This window comes from Rhea americana, unplaced genomic scaffold, assembly GCF_003343005.1.
Source record: "Rhea americana isolate MKP2758 unplaced genomic scaffold, rheAme1 scaffold_34, whole genome shotgun sequence".
NCBI lineage: Eukaryota > Metazoa > Chordata > Aves > Rheiformes > Rheidae > Rhea > Rhea americana.
In genome coordinates, this window is record NW_028186468.1 from 471,604 (window position 1) to 496,270 (window position 24,667).

Consider the following 24,667-nt stretch of genomic DNA (forward strand, 5'->3'; position numbering starts at 1 on the left):
CCCCATTCAGTAGCGGGCCCACATTTTCGCTAGTCCTCCTCTTGCTGGTGATGTGTCTTGTTTTGTGTAAAATAAGAAAAAAGAACAGCAATGTAGACAACTCTAGGTGTACCAGTTAATACAGTGCTCTCAGGCAGTACAAAAGCATTGTACTTCACCCACAGTAAAGGCTTAATATTCATAGCGATGTTTGCATTATACCTATAACTTACCTGAAAGCTTTTTCTCCCTCCTTCTGAATGATAGATAAGGGAGTGCAATGTAAGTTGGCAAAACTAACATAGTGAGGGCAGCCATTCTGGCTTTACTCAAAATTTGAAAAATTTGTAGACAGATTTTCTGTTAGGAATGCAAATGAAAGGCTGAATGAAGGCTTARTGGTAAGCATATTCCTAGAATTCATAAACTATCCTTTACAAGATTCAGTCTTCCTGACCCCTTTACATCCCTTTGGGATGTTGTAAGCTGGATTAAATTGCAGCTGTTGGGCCAAATTTTTACCAGAATTTTAATTTTTMTATCACCTTTGGAAAGAACTCTCTGCGCTTCTGTAACAACAGGTTGGAATATCCATGGCAATGTGTTTCTAGTAGTAATAATAAAAAGAAAATGAATTAATTAACAAACCTGATTTAGTGTTAGATGCACAACTCGTGAAAGTTGCAGTTACTCTGTTGTAAATCTAAAACGTATTTGTGTTGGAGTTTCCCAAAGCACTTCATGTCAGTTACGTAACTCATTTCTGTGGACATCGCTAAGTACGTTGATTGTAAAATTGATACTTAAGGCCTTTTACTCATTTGTATATTGTACTGGTTCTTGTCTGAGATTTACATAGTCAATAAAATGAGCCATGGATCATTTTCTGACCATGAAGGYACCTAGCACATTATGACTTAAGTGCAAACAGTAAACTCTTTTCTAGGGATCTAGACTAGGGTAGTCAGGGCCACACTGCCTGTTGAGAATAGCGCCTAATTTGTGCGCATTCTCAAACTGTTCCTTGGTGTCGTTTGGGAGAGCGATATTTATTCTTAGCCAAAACTTCTKCCAGAGATCATGGCAACAGTGTAGTGGTATGGATGGTTCAGTGCTAAAACTTATATCCATATCCTTCATCCCTTTTGGTGTAATACTACAAATACGACCCCTAAGAGGAAAGCCCTGCCTTTTGATACTGCAATCAAAATTWTTAAAAAAGAAAGTAAACTGAGCAAATTTGACCAAAGGCATTGTAAGATGATATATGCAGAAGTCAGAAACACTTTCTTAAGGTTATAGTATCACACGGTGCTAAATAAAAGCATCTATTTCCAGCATTCTCTATAAAAGACAGCAGGTTAAGATGATTGATCTTTAGTTTGGAATTTGGTTATTGCCTTGCATTGTTCATAATTTAATTCTCTTCCTCCATTTTGAGGACCCATAGTTATTAAAGTTTTAAATAAAAGTCTCAAAGTAGGGAAAAATTCTTAACTATAGTGCARTAATGAAAGACAGCCTGGCCCAAAGTAGCAGTTTCCCCATTTGTTAGTTTTATGTTGACACCTTTGAAAATAACTTGGGAAGAAACCCAGAAATGCACAGAGTGGTGGTAATATTATAAGCAGCTTGAGCGAAGTGCTGTGGATCTGGCTAATTAACTGAGCACTGAAATGTTGACCAGWTGAGTTGGTGGGTTTAATCCTTGTTGGTGATTAAAATTGACCATTGATTGCACTCTTGATTTCTTAGTAATAATAGGCACCATTCTTTTATAACCAACTTTAACTATTTTCTGAGTGCCAACTGGATAGCTTTTTTATACAGTCAATTCAGTTTGTGTTATTCTCTCATATCATAGTATTCTGATTGTTATTGTATCAAAAATATCTTCAAAACTGACATTGCTTTCAAATCAAATTAGATTTTCCTCAATTTTGCCATTTATTCTTTTGGGTCAAGGCAATGCAAATTTTATGCAAACAGACTAGTTACATTCTACCCCCTGGCATTTCCTGTTCTGAAATGTGAGTGTGTATTTGAGGGGGGAAAGGATTGTGTGCTTGTGTTTGGGGTTTTTTTGAGCGTTTCATGTTTTTGTTTTTTTGTGTAAAATGYTTTAATTTCAGATTAACATAATCCTGATTTTTACTTTTTTGTTCACTACCCATATCAATAATATCAGATCATCCCTAGAATTATTACGGAAGGAGATTCCTTAGTCCATTACTGGCCTTTTAGTAAGACTCCTGACTATTGCTGGGAGAGCAGAGCTGGTTTTATTTCCTGTTTTATTTAGGATATGGAAATTGCTATRTATTATTTAAAAACTTTTTTCAGTCAAGATAGTGACTTTATGTCTTAAAATATTTTTCTTTTAATGCACAGGCCTGTCAGATTCTGGAAGTAATATTCTTACTTTTATGAATTGCATCTTTTCAGGTGTAAAATCAAACTATTAGATTTAAAAGTTGCAGGGAAACACTAGGTTGAAAGTATGTTAAGCTGTTAYTACAGTGAAGGTATTATCTGAGATACTATACTTGTGTGCTGTTYCTGTACTCAAGAAGTTGATGTTTCTGTTACCACATTGCAAAATAGTGGAAGAGGTTTAATGTGTATCTGTTAAATCCTACAGTCTGTACCTCAAGCATCAAAATGTTAAGACAATATCTGTATAAATCTTTGTAGTGGCTTTTCTAAAAATTCACTGAAAAGTGATTTTTTTTTTAACCTAACACTYCATAAGTAAATAAAGTTAGAGAAATACTGTATGATTGTAATAGTTTGAATAAATTATTATTAAAGAACACAAACACAGATTGGAAAGACCATATTGGGATTGAACATTAACCTTTTTGCTATTATTAATAATTTCTTAATTTTTTAATAAAAACAGGTAACGATAACAGACAACGGTATTCCTGCAAAATCAACTACTGCACGGGTGATTGTGAAGGTTTTAGATGAGAATGACAATAAGCCTCAATTCTTGCAAAAGTTCTACAAAATTAGGCTTCCAGAGCGTGGTAAGCCAGAACGAGAGAGAACTGCTAGGAGAGAGCCAATCTATCGAGTTATTGCTGCAGATAAAGATGAAGGTCCCAATGCAGAGATATCTTACAGCATTGAAGATGGTGATGAACATGGCAAATTCTTTATTGAACCGAAAACTGGAGTGGTTTCATCAAAAAAATTTTCTGCAGCAAGGGAATATGATATCCTTTCAGTGAGTCAAGTTCTCTTATACCATGAATATGTAGATTGTGCTTTTATCTGTATTCTCATCACTTCTTATTCAGTAGCTGGCAGATGAGTGGCTGTGGTATTGGAAGATAGCATGTGTCTGCAAATGCAGTATTGTTTTGCCTGTGTTATTTAAAGGATGATTTCAGAGAGTTGCATTGAGAAAATGAATCAAGAAGCTGCTCTTCTTTTTCCAAAATTTCACAGATAATGACCATGATAAGGGAACRTAAACAATCATAGATTTTGACTCTGTTTCAGGAAGGTAGCAAAATTAAAGTGAATTTATGGTAACAGAATGTATGCTACTATGAAGCGCAGCATGCTTTTACTTTGCCRCTTTACAAGACACTTAACCTTTTTGGTTATATCTCATGCAAGCAAACATGTTTGGGGCTTATTACTTTTCCGTTCAAGTGACATAATTGATTTATGTGATTCTGGGGCCTTAAAGGATGTATCTATTTCACAGATTAAAGCTGTAGATAACGGTCGCCCACAGAAATCATCAACTACACGGCTTCACATAGAATGGATTCCAAAGCCTATCCCACCTGCAGAGCCCATTTATTTTGAGGAAACATTTTTTTCTTTTACGGTGATGGAAAGTGACCCGGTTGCTCACATGATCGGCGTAATAGCTGTTGAACCTCTTGGAACACCACTGTGGTTTGACATAACAGGTAAGTATGCCTTAAGGGCTTTTGTTATTAGAAACAAATGTATGAAGGGTGAAATGTTGAAGGGCTCATTGTAACTTGGTTTCTTAACGTCTCTTCTAAATAATACAAGGTTTTGACCTGCTTTAGCTATAGATTGCTCCCTCTCCCTGAGAACTAGTTCAAGGAGCAGGAAATAGTTTACTGTGTTCTCTGAAAGCTTTCAGGCAAATCCATATGCACGGTATTACATCAGAACTGACACAGGTCACATGAAAGCCTGCTTCCCGCCTGAGCAGCCTGTGGTAGTTTTGACATCATTGCTAATGTGTTAAATACTTATATAGAACTATTTTATGATTCTTTTTAATGTAACCTGCAAAAAGTAAGCTCCTGTACAAACAGATTACAGTCAAATAAAAAAATTTAGACAAGGAGAAGGAATAGAGAAGTCTAAGGTCTGTATATCTGTGTAGGGGGTTCGAGATGCCACTTCGAATTCTCATAGGGGCAAAACTATCTGCATTGGAGGTATTTGGGAACTGAGACTGCCCTTTTACTGTTTTCGCAAAMATGCATGCACACATACATGGAAGTAAAGAAGACAGGGAATACAAAAATTGCTTCAGGAAGCAGAGATGGAACATGAAGAGAAGTTTCTATCTGCTCTGGTTCAACCGGCGTCATCCAGTCAGAAATATCTATAGACCAAAACGAGACTACTAAAGGCAAGATTAAGAAAAGTATAATGTCAATAAAATGAGAGTGGTTCACAGAGGTGAAAAACATGAAGCAGAAGAGGCCTCAGATATCATTAATGACTTCAGTCCATTAGTTTCCACAGAGGAAAGYGATGACATTTGTTGGGGTCTCTAGTTTGGCAGAATTTGTTAACAAGATTGGGGGTATACTTTTCTATTGTTCTTTTTAGGGGTGTTTTTTTTTTTTTTTTTTTTTTTTCCCCCCAACTACTGTGTGGTCTGAATAGTGTGTTGTTATCCTGGTAATGGTTTTATTTTGTTTTGGGTTTTTTTTTTCCTTCTCCTAAGCATGCAGTTTGAGCAGGTTGGACACTTAGGCTTAACATGGAAAATAGATGATCTGTTCCTGCTATTTAAAAAGACATATATAGAAAACTCCTAAGGGGATTTTTTTAATGTATCTATTTTTTAATATGAAGGGAGAGCAGGACTTACCTACAAACTGTAAAAGCAAACATTTTATTTTAACTGTTTTCTTAACAAAAGTGTTTTGGAAAGTTTGGTATGTTATCATGTTATCAGCTGCTCTTAAAGGTGATCTCTTTACTGCCCTCTTTTACTATTTCTAATAGCATGAAATAATTTGATTGACGGCTTTCCTTTGTGTTCTGTGCTTGCTTTCCATGCTTTCTTTCTTTTTGGCTGAGCCAGGAGACAAGCTTGCTAGTGAAGTATTTTACATCTTTCAGATGGCTTGTGACCTGAACTGTACAGCAGAAGGTATCTGCTGAGATCACATAATTTATTACCAGATTATGAGATCTGAAATGAAAGCGTACATTTATAAAATATTTATTTTATTAACTCTTCGGAAATCAAAGTGCTCACAGTTGCATTTGTGACAGGTTTGTTTTTGTTTTGTTTTGTCATCATTACATTTACACAACATCAACTTAAAGCTTCCAGTTTTGGCTTTTGACCAAAACTGTTGCTGTTACGTTTTCAGTGCACCTGATGCAGATGCTTGGGTTGGGTGATGCTTCAGTGGATTGCCAGGTAACACTACTACTAGAAAAATTAGATGAGACCTTTGCAATTTTGTTACTTCAAAGTAAAAGAATAAATAAGTTGGTTAGTGAGCTTGTCCTTACACCAGGGAAGCTGAACAGGTTCGTGCCCATTGATCCTGCTCTTCCCTTGCAGTGGAGATGTCTAGAATTTAATGTCTCGATGAAGTCATTAAATTCATTCCTAGCTATCTAAGAAAACGGTATCACATATCAACTATGAAAGAAAAGCTAGAGACTCACTTTTTGAACCTAACATCTTGCATGAAACCAAATAAAAAATTTCACATGTACCTGCTCAAAACAAAGCTGCTGCATTTCATGCTGTTCATTTTATATCCATGTATGTGATTCAGATGCTTCTAGGCCAATAAGATAAATTGGCTTTCAGTGAAACTATAAAAATTTCAGGATCTTTATTATTAACTGTTTCTAAATATCTTAAATCCAGTGAAGCAGAATCCAGCCCATCTTTCCTAGATTGGTATGCCTATCATGCAGTGGAACCTTCTAAAGGTGCAATCCTTTTTTGTTGGAATGGGGCCCATTTCRGTGTTTATTGCTCTTTATTAGATAAAATATAAATTTGCAACCATTGGAACTTCACTCTCTCACTTTTAGCCGTGGTCTTTCATAAAAAGCATTCAGTGATTTACAAAACAATAGCATGTAATAACTCTTTAAAAGTGCATAAATAAAGCAGTTGTTACACCTGAATGAYATCGCTTTAAAATGTAATTAGAAGAACGTATGCACATAAGTAGAAGAAATTGCTTTGCTATATCTAGCACTGACTTGACCAAAACAAAAATTAATTCCTCCATTTTAGGTAGCTTATTGGAAAGTCTAAAGCAATTTTGGTTAATGGCCATATTTGTCATTGTTTGAGCTTAATGGACATTGTATTCTCATGACAGTTTGCTTACAGTGGCACAGAGATGATGATGACCAACTGAATATTTAAAAGACTTAAGGGTAGATATTGATCTACATGGTTATTTAACTATATTTCAAAGGGTAATTTGAATGTTTTGCAAGRAAAGTAACTTACTTTGCTTCAGAAAAGAAGCTTGAGCATATTTAAAGCATTGAAGCTTTTAACACTCATCTAAGTCCTACTAATATTAGTAGGAGTTAGACAATGAGTTCTTTTAGGTACTCAGCATTGATCCAAGCATCCTTTGGCATTACTGTTGCTTTTTCAACCTTATCTCTATTAATATATGAGTATATTTTTACTCTGATCCAAGAAGTGTAAATTTAGCAGCCCTTCTGATGTGAGTTCTTTATTTATTTTGAGACAAAGGACCTTTTCCACTAATTAGCCTGACTTTCCACATATAGTAAGCTATCATATTTCACCTGGTAATTCTCCATTTCCTACTATTTGGAATCCTTACATTCTGATTAAAAATTTGAGACTCTTGCTTCAGAATCTACCTATGAATTTTCCATGAGCCAGACAAATCAACTCTGTCTAAAACTACCCTGATTTAAATATCTGTAATAGCAGCATACCATATCACCAGAAAAACAAAGGGTTTAAAACGTCCTGTATAGTTCCACCTTCATTAAGTATCTGAAGAAGAACATGAACATATATGAAATAGTACCACAATGTTACGTTTTATGAACTTTTCCTCCCAATTTCTTGAACAAGGTGGCAACTATGACAGTCGATTTGATGTGGACAAGGGCACTGGAACCATCATTGTCGCTAGACCTCTTGACGCAGAACARAAGTCAAATTACAACTTGACGGTAGAGGCAACAGATGGAACTAGATCTATCAGCACTCAGGTAATGCAATTTCTTATGAAGTGTTTATAGGAGGAATTTGTAGCTGCATGTTTTATTGTTTTGTTTCCCTTTTATATTTTTTTTTCATCCTGGACAGTGAATCTGGTTTATATTAATTAGGGACTGCGTCTAAAATAGAGATTCTAGTATTGATACATCCATAGTGCTTGGCAGTCCAGGTGGAAGACTGTTTATATAAAAATGTGGTCTGAATCAACAGCTTTCAATTTGTATCATGTTCCAACATCAGCTGAGTAAAYGAAAGCAGAAACTGAGGCCTTACTTGCATTATTTACTCTCAAAAAAAGGATTAATATACTCTTTATCTGAATTACCTCTTTTTATCCTAACTCTCATAAAATCAGTAAATAATGTGATTACATAGCTGGGCATTTAGAAGACCGTTACAAGTCACTTTAAGTTCATACAGTTTTATGAAACCTCCTGCATAGTGAGCATATGGAAACAAGTTCTAGATGATAATATCCCARTGTGCATTCTCCTGAGTAGTTTCTTTTACCTTCAAAGAAGGTCTAGATTTCCAYTTATCAGAGAGCCTTTGGTAATCTGTGAAAAGCCAAATTTCTCCAAATTATCTTACTGTTAAGGTTCCTTGGTGGTGGCAACTTCTTTGTAGTTGGGCTAATACGAAATTCACATTAAGGCAGCAGCCTTTTGTGACATTGCTAGAAGTAATCCATAAAAAGGCAGGCTGTGATACATTTTTCTCTCCTGTTTTTCTTATCTAGGTTCTCTCTCTAGCCCAGAATCTGAATGTAATTGGAAGTAAGGTTTAGCTGAGGTTGGTGTGAATGAAGCCRTGAGCACAATGGAGCTCCCCTCCTCTTCCATGTGGAAAGGAGAGGAATTATTTACTGAATGAAGACTGTTTGATTGGTATAGTGATGCATGTGTGTTACCATTTGAGCTACCCCTTAGTTAGGAAACTTGCAGAGCAAATAGTGTGTTTCTGCTGTCAACTATGTACATAGGAATTTCTGTTGTGAACCTAGCTTTTTGTTTTTCAGCCTTTGCATAGTATGTRTATTTTTCTATCATTTTCTTATGTCTTTTATAATCTTCTTCCCCCTTGCAGCTACAAGGAAAAATGTTTCTTGTAAATGTTTAGGATTTAAAACAGAATCTTTATTCAGCTGACTGCACATCTGGACGCTAGATGGGTCAAATAAACCAAATTCTAGTAGAARGTTGCAAGGGTAGTAGCTTCCTTTGAAAGCCACTTTTTCCTCTAAAGGTGGCAATTGTGGGTGATACAGTGTACCATGAACCTTCAAAAACTATAACATGTCCTCCAGTGTAGCATAAGTCGGAACTTGCTGCTGTCATAGCTATTAACATTGCCACTGGTGCTGATAATCGCAGTAAAATGCTTGGAGTACCATGTTATAACTTTATTGCCCAGTTGCAGTAAGAATACTGAGTGGATTCATTTCTTCCAATCGCAGAATGACAGATAGAAAGCATGAAATAGCATGAAAAGATTATAAGAATCTCAGATCCAACCAAAAGAGTTTCCTTTGCCAGGAGAAGTCAGAAAGACAGAAAAAGGCTTGTCTTCAAGAATGCCATCAAAAACCTCACGATGTTGGGTATTTTGGGCAATTTGCGGATTGGTAAAAGTTGAATTTGGGGTCTTGATTATGGCAGATGTTCTATCTGCTGCTGCTGTTTATGTATAGCTGAATTTATGCAGGCCTTCTGAACTGTCAGAGTCAAATTATGATCTGTTTTGTCTTCTGGAACAATCAGGATTTGGAAGAGTCCCCAAAATATTTTAAACCCCACCCCTTCTCTTCTCCTGGTTTGTGTGATTCATTAACTTCTATTAGAAGTGTACAGTGTAGCTTTTGTCCAATTCATTTAAATGAACTTGTTATTGTAGCATTTTGTAAAGTCAAGTGAACGTTATAAACACTTACCACAACAGTCTCCTAAAGGAAAATTGGGACAATAGTCTTAGATGTATCTTCATTTATTTCTATGCTTGCTTTTTATATTTTACATTTTTTTTTACATTTTCTTTTCTGTGTCTCCTTTTCCCTGAGCACTAGTTGGCAGGAATAGAGGTTGTGATTTCTATTACAGGAGAGCACAAAGACTTCATTTTCATTATCTTCCTTTTCTCCTGCTTGTTGGATAAGCACAAGTTACGCTCTTGCTCTTTGAATCTCATCAGTTTTAATTCCCCTAAAGTTAAAGGAGTTATTTATGCCTACTAGTATATAAATTCCATTGCTCACAGCTGGAATAATGATGAAAATTTGAATGCTGGTGATGTGTTGGATCCTTTAAAGCACTGACAATCAGTTAAAAAGAAGTGACAGACACAAAAAGTCTGAATCCTAAATATGTAGGATATTAAGAACAATATTCAATACAGAACTTGTAGCTTACAAATAATGCATGTAAACATTTTGAAATGCAGTAAACAATTTAGTGGACCTTGATTAACAACAGATTGAGTAATTTTAAATTTAATTTGAAAAAACAAATGACATTTTCAAGACGTTATTGGGAGGTGAATAAGAAACCAAATACATCCATCTCATCACGTAAAAGTAGTGAATTCAGTTTAACTTCTAAATTAGAAGACTTCTGCTGGCCTGAGGCCATTAACATCTGTAGGGCATTTGACTCTTTCTGGACTTCAGTTAAATAGCTTATTTGAAAAACAGAGCAGCAACAGTAGGCGTGGAAGCAATTAGAATTTTGTATGCATCTAAATGCCAAATGCATGATGCAAAGTAAGAATAAACAAATTCCAGGCCTACAGTAATGGTGTTTGACAAAGATGATCTGGAGACAAGTAGCTTGGAGAGGGGAAAACAAAARAACTAATGTTTTTTAGATTATAATGTTTTGGCCTTAAATGGAAAAGGTTATTCACAGGAAATGAGCAGAAATAAGAAATACTCAGTTGCTTAAAAAAAAACATAAAAATCTTCTTTACAGGATTCTAGTCGTTGCTTTGGCTATCAGTTCTTTTTCATTAGAAGTAATACATTAGAAAGCTTAAAGCTAATTGCAGTAGTTTCCCTCTTGCTTTCCTATTGCTGAATATTGAATCTTGCTTTATGCAAAATTTATATGGATATTATACTTTGTGATTGATTTGGGAATGAAGGATAGAATGCTCTTCATTGATTAAATTTGCATATTTGTTTGCGATCACCACACTGCTCCACAGAGATATTTTGGAAACAGAATGCAATTATATTCTCTCTAGATGATAAAACTTTTAATACAGCTTTGTTTATGAATGTGAATATAAACATGTCAGTATAACYGAAATATAATTATGAATAAAGACAGGAGGAGTTCTTAAACTTCACAAAGAATCAGCAAATGCTAAATAAGATTAAAACAATCCCAAGAAATAAATTTTCAAATATTATAGGCTGAATACCTTTTATCAATGGCACGTATCTTCTCTATAAYTTATTAATAATCAGTGCATTGCTATGCAGTTTTAGGTTTCACCTGTGATATAATTAATAGGTTTGAATTCCTTCCCCTCAAAAATCTTGGGCTCCGTTGTTCTCTGTATAACCAGTTTGTATTACTGTCAGTGAGCAGGGAGCAACTGCAATACAGCCACTTATATCGCCTTGCAAAATAGGTTGAGTCTCTTCAGTTTCAGACTGTTTTATTTCAGAGATCACGTTGCATTCTACTAATCTCAAGCTTTTCTACTGTGTGCCTTTTAAATATGCAACTTCTTTCTTCAGTGGAATTAATGTATTTCATTTGAATTGAATCTTACAATCTCACTGAGAATTTATGTAGCTGTTTTGATTGCACTATAAATTTTATTTTTAGAATAACAAAAATTGTTTAKGTAGTTATTTTATTCTCAAGCACACAAACATACATTTTCTGTGTGGGTCTTCAGAACTGCACTCACAATTTTAACTTTTGTCATCTGTTGTCCTTTATTTAAATTGAAGGCGTTTGGTCATTTGACATTTAAAACAAAATTACTTATCTAGTGCTTGTCAGTTAGCACCAGTAAGCATCCCAGTCTCAGGGATGCAGGGTACTGTTAGTAGGCTTACGTCATGCTTTTGGGTTGGAAGAGACCCCTGGAGGTCATCTAGTTCAGACTCCTGCTCAAAGCAAGGCAAACTTCAAAGTTTGATCAAGTGTTTCAGGGACTTGACAGGGACACGTCCCAGTCCGGTTCTGAATGTCTGTGAGGACACAGATCACACATCAACTCTTCAAGCATTCTTTTATATTACTGTAGTTAACCACCCTACTTGGCAGGATTGTTTTCTTRTGTCTAATCGTAGTCCCCCTTACTGCAACTGGTAAGTGTTGCCTCTTGGCCTTTCACCAGGCACTTCTGAGAAGAGTCTGACTCCGGCTTTTCTAAATATGCTCCCTCCCCCTGCCCTTTACATAGTTTGAAGAAGTGCAGTTAGATTCCCCTCGTCCTTTTCTTTCTTGGGCTAAACCGGTTCAATTTCCTTACCCTCTCCTCATAAATCATGTTCTCCAGCCCTCTTTGCTTTTAGTGGCCCTTTGATGGTTTCGTTTCAGTTTGTCAAGCGCTCTCTTGCACTGCAGAACCCCAAACTGGATGCACTAGAGTCTCACAAGCGAGTGCCAAATAGAGGGGAATAATCYCTTCTCCCTGACCTGCTGGCTACAGTCTTATTAAAGCAGCCCAGCAGGTGATTAGCCTTTAGTACCACATGGRTGCACATCTGGTTCCTGTTACACTTGTCCACCAGAATCCACAAGTGAACACAAAATAGCTTTAGACAGTGAGAATTGAATCCTAAAATGTGTAGATAAAACACCTTTCCAGTTGAATCATCGCTATACTTGGGTTTTTGGAGTTCAACTTAAATACATTTAAAAAGATTTAATTCTACTAGTAGTGAATTTAATTGTGTATTTGCATTTGTGTTTACCAGCATACAGAAAAATTACATACTTGAGCAAGTAGTTTAACAARTATTTGAGTACATGGGCAACGCACTCATAATAGCTGAGTCATGTTCATTCTTTAGGAAAATTGTTGTTCATAATGCATATTTAATATCCTACATTTTGGTGGGATATCTCCTTATCTGTTTAGCCTTATACCTTTTTGGTGGATGTCCCTTTTGTATTTAGCAGTAAGATCTAACAGTTTCATTTACTAATACCAGAGGAAGTTGAAGCTAATTCCTTGTAATGATATGACCAGCAAAGCCCTTCTCAGTTAAGCTAGTTCTTTGGCTACTTGGTTAGTCTAGGAGGTGCTCTGTTGGCTTCACAATTACCTCACTCCTGGTATTTAGCTTAATACTTTGCACAGTATTTTGTGATGYTTCATTCTAGAAATTCTGCTTTCCTGTAGTTATTTTATAAAGCTACAGCAGCATAGATGGCCACCCCCAATTTACCCCAGGTTTCCTTATTTGCTATTTTTGCAGGAAATACGCATGAACCTAAATAATCATTTTCAGTAAAATTCATCAAATCTACACTTTATYTTTTCACTTACTATTTTTCTGAGTCTAAATAATCGGTAGGGGGAATAGAATAACAAAAATGATTGAGCTGGGTTCATTTTGAAGTTATAATATCCCTGTATGTGCTAACAGTGAAGTAACTGCATATTGCCCTTTAGTCTTTTATTTATGCAAAGTGTAAATGTATAGTTTGATTTGATCTGATTTGAAGGGTAGGGTTTTCTGCATTTTTTTTATTTGCTGGTTTTTGTTGCTGTTTCATTTTCCTGAGCATGAATGTGAAGTGAACAGATGTTTTCACAAAGGCGCTACGTAAGTGACTATAGTTAATATTGAACAATTCAGTATTTGATTTCATTTATTGTATATATTATAGTATATAGTGTATACATATAAGATATATATAATGTACAATATATACTATATACAATGTAATTGTATATAGTATACAATACAATGTATTCTTACAGATTTAAAAGAATTTTTAAAATTGCAAGTTTAAGGTCTAGGTTTTTTATTCTTGTTTTTCATTTTTCAGTTGAATTTGGTAATGAATATATTTAAAACCTGGCCTAAAATACAACCTTACTCATCTRCTTTATTCATACTTCATTCTGATCTTATGCTTGGTTCTGTTTTATCTCTCTTCCTGATGAAAATCAATATTCTAACTCTTTGTTCTCTGTCTTTAATCAGTTTCTAATCCGTGACAGAAACTAAACTTCCTAGTTTCCKTAGCAACCTCTTGCAAGGAAATTTATCAAGGTGCTTTTAAAAGGTCGAATGATTAGTTTCTTTTCTATCTTTTTGCCACCATCTTCTGAGAATTCTAATAGGTTGGGGAGGGCAGCATTTTCCTGTAACTAGCAGTGATGGTTTGTATTATAATAGACTTTCTGAGATACTTAAAAGCTATCTTTGCTTATGGATATTTCCCCAAACTTACAGTGTGTTGGATTACAGTTCACTGATYTGGAATGTCTAGGACTGCTCCTACTGAGCTAGGGAATTTTGTTTGTGGCTGGGTACATGTGCCCCACATGCCTGCTCGTGCATGCACACTCACTCACTTTTTCTCTCTCTTCTCTTCCTCTCTCCACCACCCCAGTTCCCTGGCAGTGGAGCTGATTATTAACAACTGTAGATTGCATGTTACAGCACAAAGCTGAGAAATKCATTGTGCTGCATTGCTCAAGAAGAACAAAATTGAAAAAAAAAATTTGTGGGGATTCCACCACTTTTTCATTTTGCTTTCTGTGGTTTACAGCTAGCCTAGGCCTGGAATGGTAAAGAACTGAAAGAGAATTGTTTCCACACAAGGGCACACTGCATCCGTTGCCTTGGAAAATGCTTAGAATTGCTTATTCTTAGCAATTCTTAAATATTGCTTAGAATTCCAAATTTGAAAAAAAATAAAAGAGCATTTTCACCCTCCCTGGGATCCATACTGACGAATACACTTTTTAATTTTAAAGTTACTCTGGAATTATTTTTCATCTTACATTACACAAAAATGTTTACCCTTTCAGCTACCTTATTTAAAGCACTTTTTGACTGTATGGATTTCTGTTTTGACTTTGGGGCAGARGAGGCAGGCTTCAGTTTAGTGATTTTTTTTTTTTCCTCTCTACATCCCCTATTTCTCTCCCCTTTCTTGGAGAAAAAAAGAAAAAAGGCTTGCAGTAGAAGTATTGCTGTATTACAGTCTGATTTCTAATGACATCCTATTTTCCTCTGTATTTCCCAAATATCATTAATACTTTCCCATTTCTGTTGTATCTTCTCAGGTGTACATCAAAGTTATAGACACAAATAATCACAGGCCTCAATTTTCCACTTCAAAATATGAAGTCGTTATACCTGAAGACACTGTACCAGAGACAGAAATTTTGCAAGTCAGTGCAACGGACAGAGATGAGAAGAATAAACTGATTTATACTATGCAGGGTAGCACTGATCCCATCAGTCTCAAAAAATTTCGTCTGGACCCTGGAACTGGCTCTCTCTATACTTCAGAAAAACTAGATCATGAGACCATGAACCAGCATATTCTTACAGTAATGGTAAATAAACACATTACTACTACATTTATTCTGAAGTCAGCAACAAACATCTCTCTTTTTTATGTCTTTTTATTTTGCCCCTCACGCAAAATAAACTTTCATGTATATGTTGAATCTGTATGCAGTCTTTGACTGATACAGACAAACCCTGAATTATTACTAATGTTGGATGAACTACTATAATAACAGTACTAATGTAGTATGATGCTAATGACTAGTAATGTGCTAATTGTTTTAGGTTCGAGATCAAGATGTTCCTGTAAAGCGCAACTATGCTAGGATCATCATTAATGTTAGTGACACGAATGATCATGCTCCATGGTTCACTAGCTCTTCCTATGAAGGACGAGTATACGAGTCAGCAGCTGTTGGATCAGCAGTACTTCAGGTTACAGCATTAGATAAGGACAAGGGAAAAAATGCAGAAATTGTGTATTCAATTGAATCAGGTATATTGACATTCTTAAATCTTCAGTTTATTATAAAATAATGATGTTTGATCATGTCTTGTTTTATCTATAGATGTATAAAAAATAAGCTGTGAAAAAGAGGGTGGTACAGGTGTCTGTGTTGTATTTTATCATGTGGTTAAGCTATAGTCTGAGAACCTTAAAATTGCAATGGACTAGATAATTAATATTCATCTCCCTCATCTATTTTTATTACGTTCCTGAAGAAAAAGCTAAGGATTATCCTTAAAAGGCTTTGTTCACTAGAAATTGTGGAAGCATTAAATTTAGATCTTAAAATTACATTGTGTTCCAATGATGTAAGTTATGTTTTGTGGCATAGTCAAAAGTGGATTTGGTGAAAAGAATAAGAACCTGCAACATGTTTCTTGGTGTTTAGTACAATGTGAAAGAAGGAAGCTCAAAAATAGCTTAAATGCCTATATACTGGTGCAGACAGAGCTACCAAATAGTTTCTGTTCAGTTAAGCAAAGACTATTTTGCTTTGTGTAGTTCCCTCTGGCTGCTACTGGCTGGTTTTACATAGTGGGACTGCTAGTCTTGCTTAGTAAAATATATAAGAAATCCCCTAGCAGTCCATTTGACACTATGACTTCTATCACATTGCAGGCCAGAGAAGAGCACTATGTACTGCTGGTTATCTTTCACYTCAAAGTATCTCTGAATCATTCTATTCTTTTAATTCCTTAAACAAATTCATTATTACAATTAAAATATTGAATCTTGTAAATTTTTATAACATAAGTCATGGTTTGAATAGCAGTAGTATTGCCCCTTGCTTTTTTTTCCCCCTTTTTTTCTCCTTGCCTTTTTTTTGCCCTGCTCGTCCCCTTTTTTTTTCATCTTGAACTTGCCTGTGCAATTCAAATGATGGTGACTTTGAATAGCGAATAACATGGGATGATGTGGACTGACTTACCAAACTGACGCTGGTARTGATGCATACGAAACATTGACTAGTTGGAAATGAGTTTTGTTTCAGTCCAGTAAATCTAGATAAAATTCTTCCATCAGTAAGGTCCTGAATTATGCAGCCACTGTTACTGGGGGGGAAGCTCTTAAGTTATGTTAGCTATATGCTGTAGTCTTTTGAAGCTAAGAAGCATTTTACAATAAAATCTCCGGTAACAAGTGTAAGAAACTATATATTAAAGAGAGCAGTAGGTAGAAAGTTATGTAGTTGCACACAAAATGATAGGAGCAAATGCTGCTTCTTTATTCTTGTCATAAGTTATTTTATAAAGACATAGGAATTGTTTATTGTAAATATTTTCCTTTTTCTCCCAAAGTATTATTTTGATATGCATACCTTAACAGTATTAAAACAAAGCTGTGATTATGATACTCTGAAGAGGGAGAATATATTTAAATGTCTGATAAGTTTTCTGTTATTTGGAGAAAAGCAAACTTTTTTACTAAGCAGGACACTAATGTTCATAAAACTTTTCTCTTGCCTTTCCTAATTCAATAGTGCATGTTTTGTGCATACCAAAGTACTGTGAAAAAAAAATGTGTATGCATGCTATCTGGCATGAATTTACACCCTGTTCTTTTCCTTTCTTCTAGATTTTTGTAGGAGTAAATGTAAGACTTTCTTAGGTTTGTTTTATAGGACTGTCATCTACTAGGAGGTTAAAGCATTATAGCTGATGTTCTAAGCATATGGAATGAACATTCTTTAAATACTTGTGATGTCTGATGAGATTTGTAATGGCATATTCTAAGAATGCCACTGTGTTTAGAGTCTGCATTAAAAAAAAGATAAAATCTTCTGCCTACTTGTATGCATAATTCAGAATTTCTTAATAAATGTTTCTGTACTGAGAACATGGCTTTAGTAATGCAATGTAATTTTTAAGGGAGTAAAATGTTACACTGTTTTAGTTCATGAACTGAATATTATGTATTCATTATGAATATATGAATATTGTATAGTTCTTTACATTTTCAAATACATAGTTGAAAACAAATGATTTTCAAGTGGCAGCTGGTAATATTCAGTAGATAGTATTTTTTTCTAACATTTTATCACAGGGCATTAACTTGTCTATGTATTAATACAAAGTTAGGGTTGAAATAACTTCTGATCTAATTCAGAAAGATCTTTACTTCTGAAATAATGATTTAAAGAATACTCACATAAACAATTGAGAATCAGGACTTCTTTTTCCACAAAAATCTAGTTATTTTAGATCATGTAATATAACTGTTATTCCACTAATGTCAGTTTCTGAATATAATTTTCTTTCAGCTTTAGTAGATATTTAATTTGGCTTAAACATGAGCTCAATAACAAAGGTAATTTGAAGAAAATATATGTAATTTTTATGTGTTGAAAGTTGCAAAATACTTACATTTTTATGAGTTTTTTTAAATTGAAAATGAATCAAATTTTTGCATTTATTTTGAAGTCTCTGATAACTTTAGTAACTCCACTTGGTGCCGTATTTCTGCAAGTAAACTTAGAATTAGTATTAATTCATTATGTAAAACTTTCCAAAGAGGCTAACAAACATTTTTAAACAAAATTAAGAAATCACAATATTCCCTTGGCCCTTATGGCTAAATGAACAATCATTCTTTAATTTTTTTATACCTTTTTTTTAATTGCATTTCTTTTTCTTCACAGGGAATATTGGAAATGCCTTCTTTATAGATCCCGTTTTGGGTATAATTAAAATTGCAAAAGAGTTAGACCGGAATAACCAGGAAGAATACAACTTGATAGTAAAAGCTACGGACAAAGGAGATCCTCCAATGAGTGAAGTGACTTCTGTGCATGTGTTTGTTACAGTTTCTGATAATGCCTCACCAAAATTCACAGCTAAAGAATATTCTACAGAAATCAGTGAAAGTGCCAGCATTGGTTGTTTTGTTGGAATGGTTACAGCATACAGTCAGTCTTCTGTGATTTATGAAATAAAAGATGGTAATATAGGTGATGCCTTTGCTATCAACCCAAACTCGGGTGTTATTATTTCTCAAAAGTTACTTGACTTCGAAACTTTGCCTGTTTACATACTAACTGTGCAGGCAACAAACATGGCTGGCTTGTCCACTAATGCAACAGTTTTGGTGCATCTGCGGGATGAGAATGACAATATACCAATTTTTACACAAGCTGAATATACAGGACTTATCAGTGAATCAGCTTCAATTAACAGTGTGGTTCTAACTGACAAGAATATTCCATTAGTAATTCGAGCTACAGATGCTGATAAAGAATCAAATGCTTTGCTTGTTTATCAAATTGTTGAACCATCTGTCCACAAATACTTTGCCATTGATTCTAGCACTGGTGCCATTCGGACTGTAATGAGTCTGGACTATGAGGAGACAAACATCTTCCACTTTTCAGTGCAAGTACATGATATGGGAATACCACCTTTATATGCAGAATATGCAGCTAATGTTACTATTTATGTAATTGACATCAATGATTGCCCTCCTGTGTTTTCAAAAGAGTTGTATGAGACATCCATTTTGGTTCCAACCTACAAAGGTGTTAAAGTCATCAGCGTAAATGCCACTGATGCTGATTCAGGCATTTTTTCACAATTAATTTATTCCATCATTGAAGGCAACATTGGAGAAAAATTTTCAATAAACCCTAAGACTGGAGTTATAACAGTACAAAATACAACTCAGTTAAGGAGCAGGTATGAATTAACAGTTAGAGCATCTGATGGCAGATTTGCAAGCACTGCATCTGTAAAAATTAATGTGAAAGAAAGCAAAGCAAGTCAGCTGAAGTTCACACAGAGTTCTTACTCTGCAACAGTGCAGGAGAATTCCACTGAGGCAAAAACAATAGCTGTTGTTACTGCTATAGGGAATCAAATAAATGAGCCTTTGTTTTACCATATTCTAAATCCAGACAGCAGATTTAAAATAAGCTATACTTCAGGAGTCCTTTCAACCACCGGAATACCATTTGATCGTGAACAGCAAGAATCTTTTGATGTGGTGATAGAAGTGACAGAGGAGCATAAACCATCAGTTGTTGCTCATGTTGTGGTTAAAGTCACCGTGGAAGATGTAAACGATAATGCTCCAGTTTTTGTCAATCTTCCATACTATGCTGTTGTTAAAGTAGATTCTGAAGTAGGCCATGTTATTCGACGTGTCACTGCTGTAGACAAAGATACAGGGAGAAATGGTGAAGTGCATTACTACCTCAAAGAACATCATGAACATTTCCAAATTGATCCTACTGGAGAAATTTCACTGAAGAAAAAATTTGAACCAGACACACTAAATAAGGAGTATATGGTCACAGTAGTGGCAAAAGATGGAGGAGAACCTGCTTTCACTGCTGAAGTTGTAGTCCCAATTACAGTTATGAATAAAGCTATGCCAATTTTTGAAAAGCCTTTTTACAGTGCAGAGATACCAGAAAATGTTCAGCTCCATAGCCCGGTTGTGCACGTACAAGCAAACAGCCCAGAAGGACTTAAAGTGTTTTACAGCATCACAGATGGAGATCCTTTCAATCAGTTCACTATCAACTTCAACACTGGAGTTGTAAATGTTGTTGCCCCTCTTGATTTTGAGGCTCATCCAGCGTACAAACTGAGCATTCGAGCAACTGACTCCCTAACTGGGGCTCATGCTGATGTGTTTGTAGACATAATAGTGGAAGACATCAATGATAACCCTCCTGTGTTTACAGAGCAGTCTTATGCTGTGACCCTTTCTGAGGCATCTGTCGTTGGAACATCTGTTGTACAAGTGAGCGCTACAGATGCTGATTCTGGAACAAACAGGGGAATTTCCTATCACTTGGTTGAGGATAATAGTGAAAGTCATGACTACTTCCACATTGATAGCATCACTGGACTCATTCTGACAGCAAGAACTTTGGACTATGAACAAATTCAACAACACAAATTACTAGTCAGGGCCATAGATGGTGGCATGCTGCCTTTGAGCAGTGATATTGTTGTAACTGTTGATGTTACTGATCTCAATGACAACCCCCCTCTGTTTACCCAGTTGCTTTATGAAGCTAAAATTAGTGAACTGGCTCCTCGTGGGCATTTTGTGACATGTGTACAAGCCTCAGATGCAGATAGTTCTGATGTTGGCAAGCTGGAATACTCCATTCTGACGGGCAATGATCATATGAATTTTGTAATTAATAGTAAAACTGGCATTATCACCATCTCAAACCTACGCAAACAGACACTGAAGTCACATTATAATCTTAATGTGTCTGTATCTGATGGAGTCTTCAGAAGCTCAGCCCAAGTCCATATAATTGTAACCAGTGCCAATATGCATAGCCCAGTTTTCAGCCAGAATGAGTATGAGGTTGAACTAGCTGAAAATGCTCCATTACATACTTTGGTGACTGAGATTAAAGCAACAGATGAAGATTCTGGTACTTACGGTGACATCACTTACCACATTGTAAATGACTTTGCTAAAGATAGATTTTACACAAATGAGAGAGGCCAGATATTTACCTCCGAAAAGCTTGACCGTGAAACACAAGCAGAAAAAGTAATTGCCATAAGTTTAATGGCCAAGGATGGAGGAGGAAAAGTTGCTTTTTGTACAGTTAATGTAATACTTACGGATGACAATGATAACGCTCCTCAGTTCCGAGCAACAGAGTATGAAGTAAATATTGGATCTGATGTTCCAAGGGGAACTTCTGTCATTAAAATCTGGGCATCTGATGCTGATGAGGGTACAAATGCAGACATCACATATGCTATTGAAGCAGAATCTGAAAGTGTTAAAGAGAATTTGGAAATCGATTCATTGTCTGGGGTAATTACTACAAAAGAAAGCTTAATTGGTTTAGAAAATGAGTTTCTAACCTTCTTTGTTAGAGCAGTGGATGGTGGTTCTCCCCCAAAGGAGTCCATTGTTCCTGTCTATGCTAGAATACTCCCACCAGAAGTGCCTCTACCAAAATTTTCAGAACCATTCTATTCTTACACAGTTTCTGAGGACATTCCAATTGGAGCTGAGATAGATGTTATCAAAGCAGAACATAATCAGACTTTGGTGTATAGTCTGATTAAAGGGAACACTCCTGAAAGCAATAGGGATGATTTTTTTGTAATTGACCGACAAACTGGAAGATTGAAACTTGAGAAGAACCTTGATCATGAAACAACTAAATGGTATCAATTCTCWGTGTTAGCACAGTATGCGAATGAAGATTATAATGTTGTTTCCTCAGTAGAGGTAAGCATTCAGGTAAAAGATGTAAATGATAATAAACCAGTTTTGGAGTCCAATCCATATGAAGCATTCATTGTAGAAAACATGCCGGCTGGAACCAGAGTCATCCAAGTTAAAGGAACTGATTTAGATTCAGGACTCAATGGGCAGGTTACTTACAGCTTAGATCTTTCTCAAGAACTAGATATTTTAGAGTCCTTTGCCATAAACATGGAAAATGGTTGGATAACCACTCTCAAAGAGCTCGACCATGAGAAACGGGACAAATATAAAATTACAGTGGTTGCATCTGATAGGGGTGAAAAAATTCAGCTATCTTCTGTGGCTGTGGTTGAAGTTACTGTTACAGATGTGAATGACAATCCTCCACGCTTTACTGCGGAGATATATAAAGGGACAGTCAGTGAGGATGACCCTCCTGGTGGAGTAATTGCTATCTTAAGTACCACTGATGCTGATACAGAAGAAGCCAATAGACAAGTCTCCTATTACATTACAGGTAAATGTTTTTCAGTAATGTCAGAGTAATAATTTGAGTAATCCTAGAATGCTGTGAGTGATGACTTTCTATAAAACATCTATATTTTGAAGCTCTATAGTGGCAAGGAAAAAATGTCTGTGTGTCTTAAAATGAAGATTAAAAATTATAGGTAAAAATGAGTCTTTGAGAGCTTACCTTTGGCTTTGTTTGAAACATGCCTAAAATGTCTTTCTAAAGATGTTATCTACTTCTTATAGATCAGATTTTATAGGAAGAAATATTTACACTGAAATAAATAATGCTATTAAAGACCAAACCAAAGAAATTTCATAAATTAATAAAGTATTAATTTCCAACAGAGGATTTTAATATTTTTCTTATTTTGTATAAAGTACCTTAGTATGATGTTAGCTATAATGCTGCATTAATTTCTATCTTATTATTTATAGCTTCTATAGGCTGTAGTTAAATTTGCTGACTAAGCATTCACTGGCTATGAATAGCTGAAAAATGAAGCTATTTCTGTATTAGATTCACAGAGTGGCTGCTTGGTTGCATTTAGATTTTTTTATTTTTATCTGTAAATTAATGTTGACAGAGTAATTGTAACATTCTCTTTTTAGTGAAATATATCTATTGATATTTCAGGAGGTGATCCGTTGGGACAATTTGCTATTGAAAATATACAGAATGAATGGAAGGTCTATGTCAAAAAGCCTCTGGACAGGGAAGAAAAGGACAATTACCTTCTAAATATTACAGCTACTGATGGGACCTTTGCAACTAAAGCTGTGGTGGAGGTTAAAGTCCTTGATGCTAATGATAACAGCCCTGTTTGTGAAAAGGTAGGCCCAATCTTCCATCTTCTACATCTAGCTGCTTCCATAGGTAAAATGTAAACTCATTTTCTTTGAAATCATATCTCACAGGACTGACAAATAAGTGTTCGCTGGTAACGGAAATGTACTTTGTACTGCAAGGACAACATGCTGTAAAAGAAAGGTGATTTCTTAGGCAGATTTCTTAGCAATTTAAAAAATCCAGAGACCATTCACAAATGTAATTTCATCATTTGATGGGGATTTGAAGAGCATGAAGACAAATTTAATTCATTTGTCCTGTGTTAATGCATACTTTTGCAAAATTAACTGTTTTAGGCTGCTACCATGATAGTTTTATATWCTTCTATCTTATGAAGTAGGTAAAGCCTCAAAGTATTTGTGCATTTCATGTGATAGGGTAGAAGAGTTGGAAAGACTGGAAGATCACACTGCAATTACAGTAAATACCACCAAAAATTTGTAATCTGTATTTTTAAACAATGGAAAAAACAGGAAAGCAGAACCTGCAAGGAGTATAAAAGCTTTACAAAAAAGCCCTGAGTTTTCAGTCAGCTTCCCCCCGACACCTTGCCTCTTTGGACTTTTCATAGCCATCACATTTTATCATGTTGAACAGAYTGGATGTTATTGGGGTAGAAAGGCAAGATCTTCTCTTGTTCTGGGAAAGATCAAGTACACAGTGAGCACTTSATTCTTTTTGCTAGTCCATGTTCCTTACTCATGTAAGAATGGATGTAGCTAAATATAAATCAATAAATCAATGTTTTTAGCTTTATGCCGTTGTTAATATTGCTTGTAGTTGTAAGTGATGGTCCTTCTATGSTAATTCACATGCCTGACATGAATAGGAGTGCTTTGTGTCTTTACGTTGGTTTTTTTTTTCTTAGTTAATAAACTGGAAGCATGTAACCTGTTTATATTAAAGGCAGGCATTAATTTCTTCTAGATTCGATTGGACCTGGAGAAAATTACTTTCCAAAAGATGAAAAAGTGAAGTTACAAAAAAATTTCACAATTCCAAGAGTGAGGATATCTTGAATTATTAGTTAATCATTTAGAGGTGTTTAGAATTCATAGCTACACGCTGACACTCGAGTCCATAAGGTTGCAGATGTCAGTAATAATTACCTCTTTTAGTAATTTATTAACTGTGAGGTAATTAATTAGAAAAATCACAAGTCCTTATCATTTTCAGGTATTTCATCCTCTAGTTCACTTCACATGTTCCCAAACATTCAAACAGAGTATCTGGTTTGTCATTCTCTTCTCTTCCCTCCCCCAGTGCAACTCCTCCTTATTGCATATATTTTAACCTTACAATGTTACTTTAAAATCTTTTAGGCTTTGTATACTGACAGTGTTCCTGAGGATGCTCTTCCTGGCAAACTGATAATGCAGGTATCTGCCACAGATGCAGATATTCGTTCCAATGCTGAAATTACTTATACGCTGCACGGCACAGGAGCAGAAAAATTCAGACTAACTCCAGACACAGGTAAAATTTCTAACACATTATAAGCTATACGAAATTGCAGTCATAGCCTCACTTTATAAAATGTTTTACAATTATGTTACATTGACATATGTGAATGTCAGTACTTTAAGCTTTGTGTTAATGGTTAGTTTATTATGTAAGTGTTGTTTTAAATGTGAAGTTCTATTTTGTAAATAT

General features: G+C 35.3%; 1 protein-coding gene across 4 annotated transcripts in view; it reads left to right on the forward strand.

Annotated features, from left to right (window-relative positions):
- FAT1 (FAT atypical cadherin 1) overlaps positions 1 to 24,667 on the forward strand; it is a 114,324-nt gene that overhangs the window by 63,977 nt on the left and 25,680 nt on the right. For all 4 annotated transcript variants that reach the window (XM_085311324.1, XM_085311323.1, XM_085311325.1 and 1 more), the window contains exons 5-12: positions 2,882 to 3,211; positions 3,701 to 3,911; positions 7,316 to 7,455; positions 14,729 to 15,004; positions 15,243 to 15,453; positions 18,104 to 22,171; positions 22,802 to 22,998; positions 24,337 to 24,490. In XM_085311324.1, the coding sequence (XP_085167450.1) occupies positions 2,882 to 3,211; positions 3,701 to 3,911; positions 7,316 to 7,455; positions 14,729 to 15,004; positions 15,243 to 15,453; positions 18,104 to 22,171; positions 22,802 to 22,998; positions 24,337 to 24,490 (5,587 nt within the window). The remainder of the gene's footprint in view (positions 1 to 2,881; positions 3,212 to 3,700; positions 3,912 to 7,315; positions 7,456 to 14,728; positions 15,005 to 15,242; positions 15,454 to 18,103; positions 22,172 to 22,801; positions 22,999 to 24,336; positions 24,491 to 24,667) is intronic.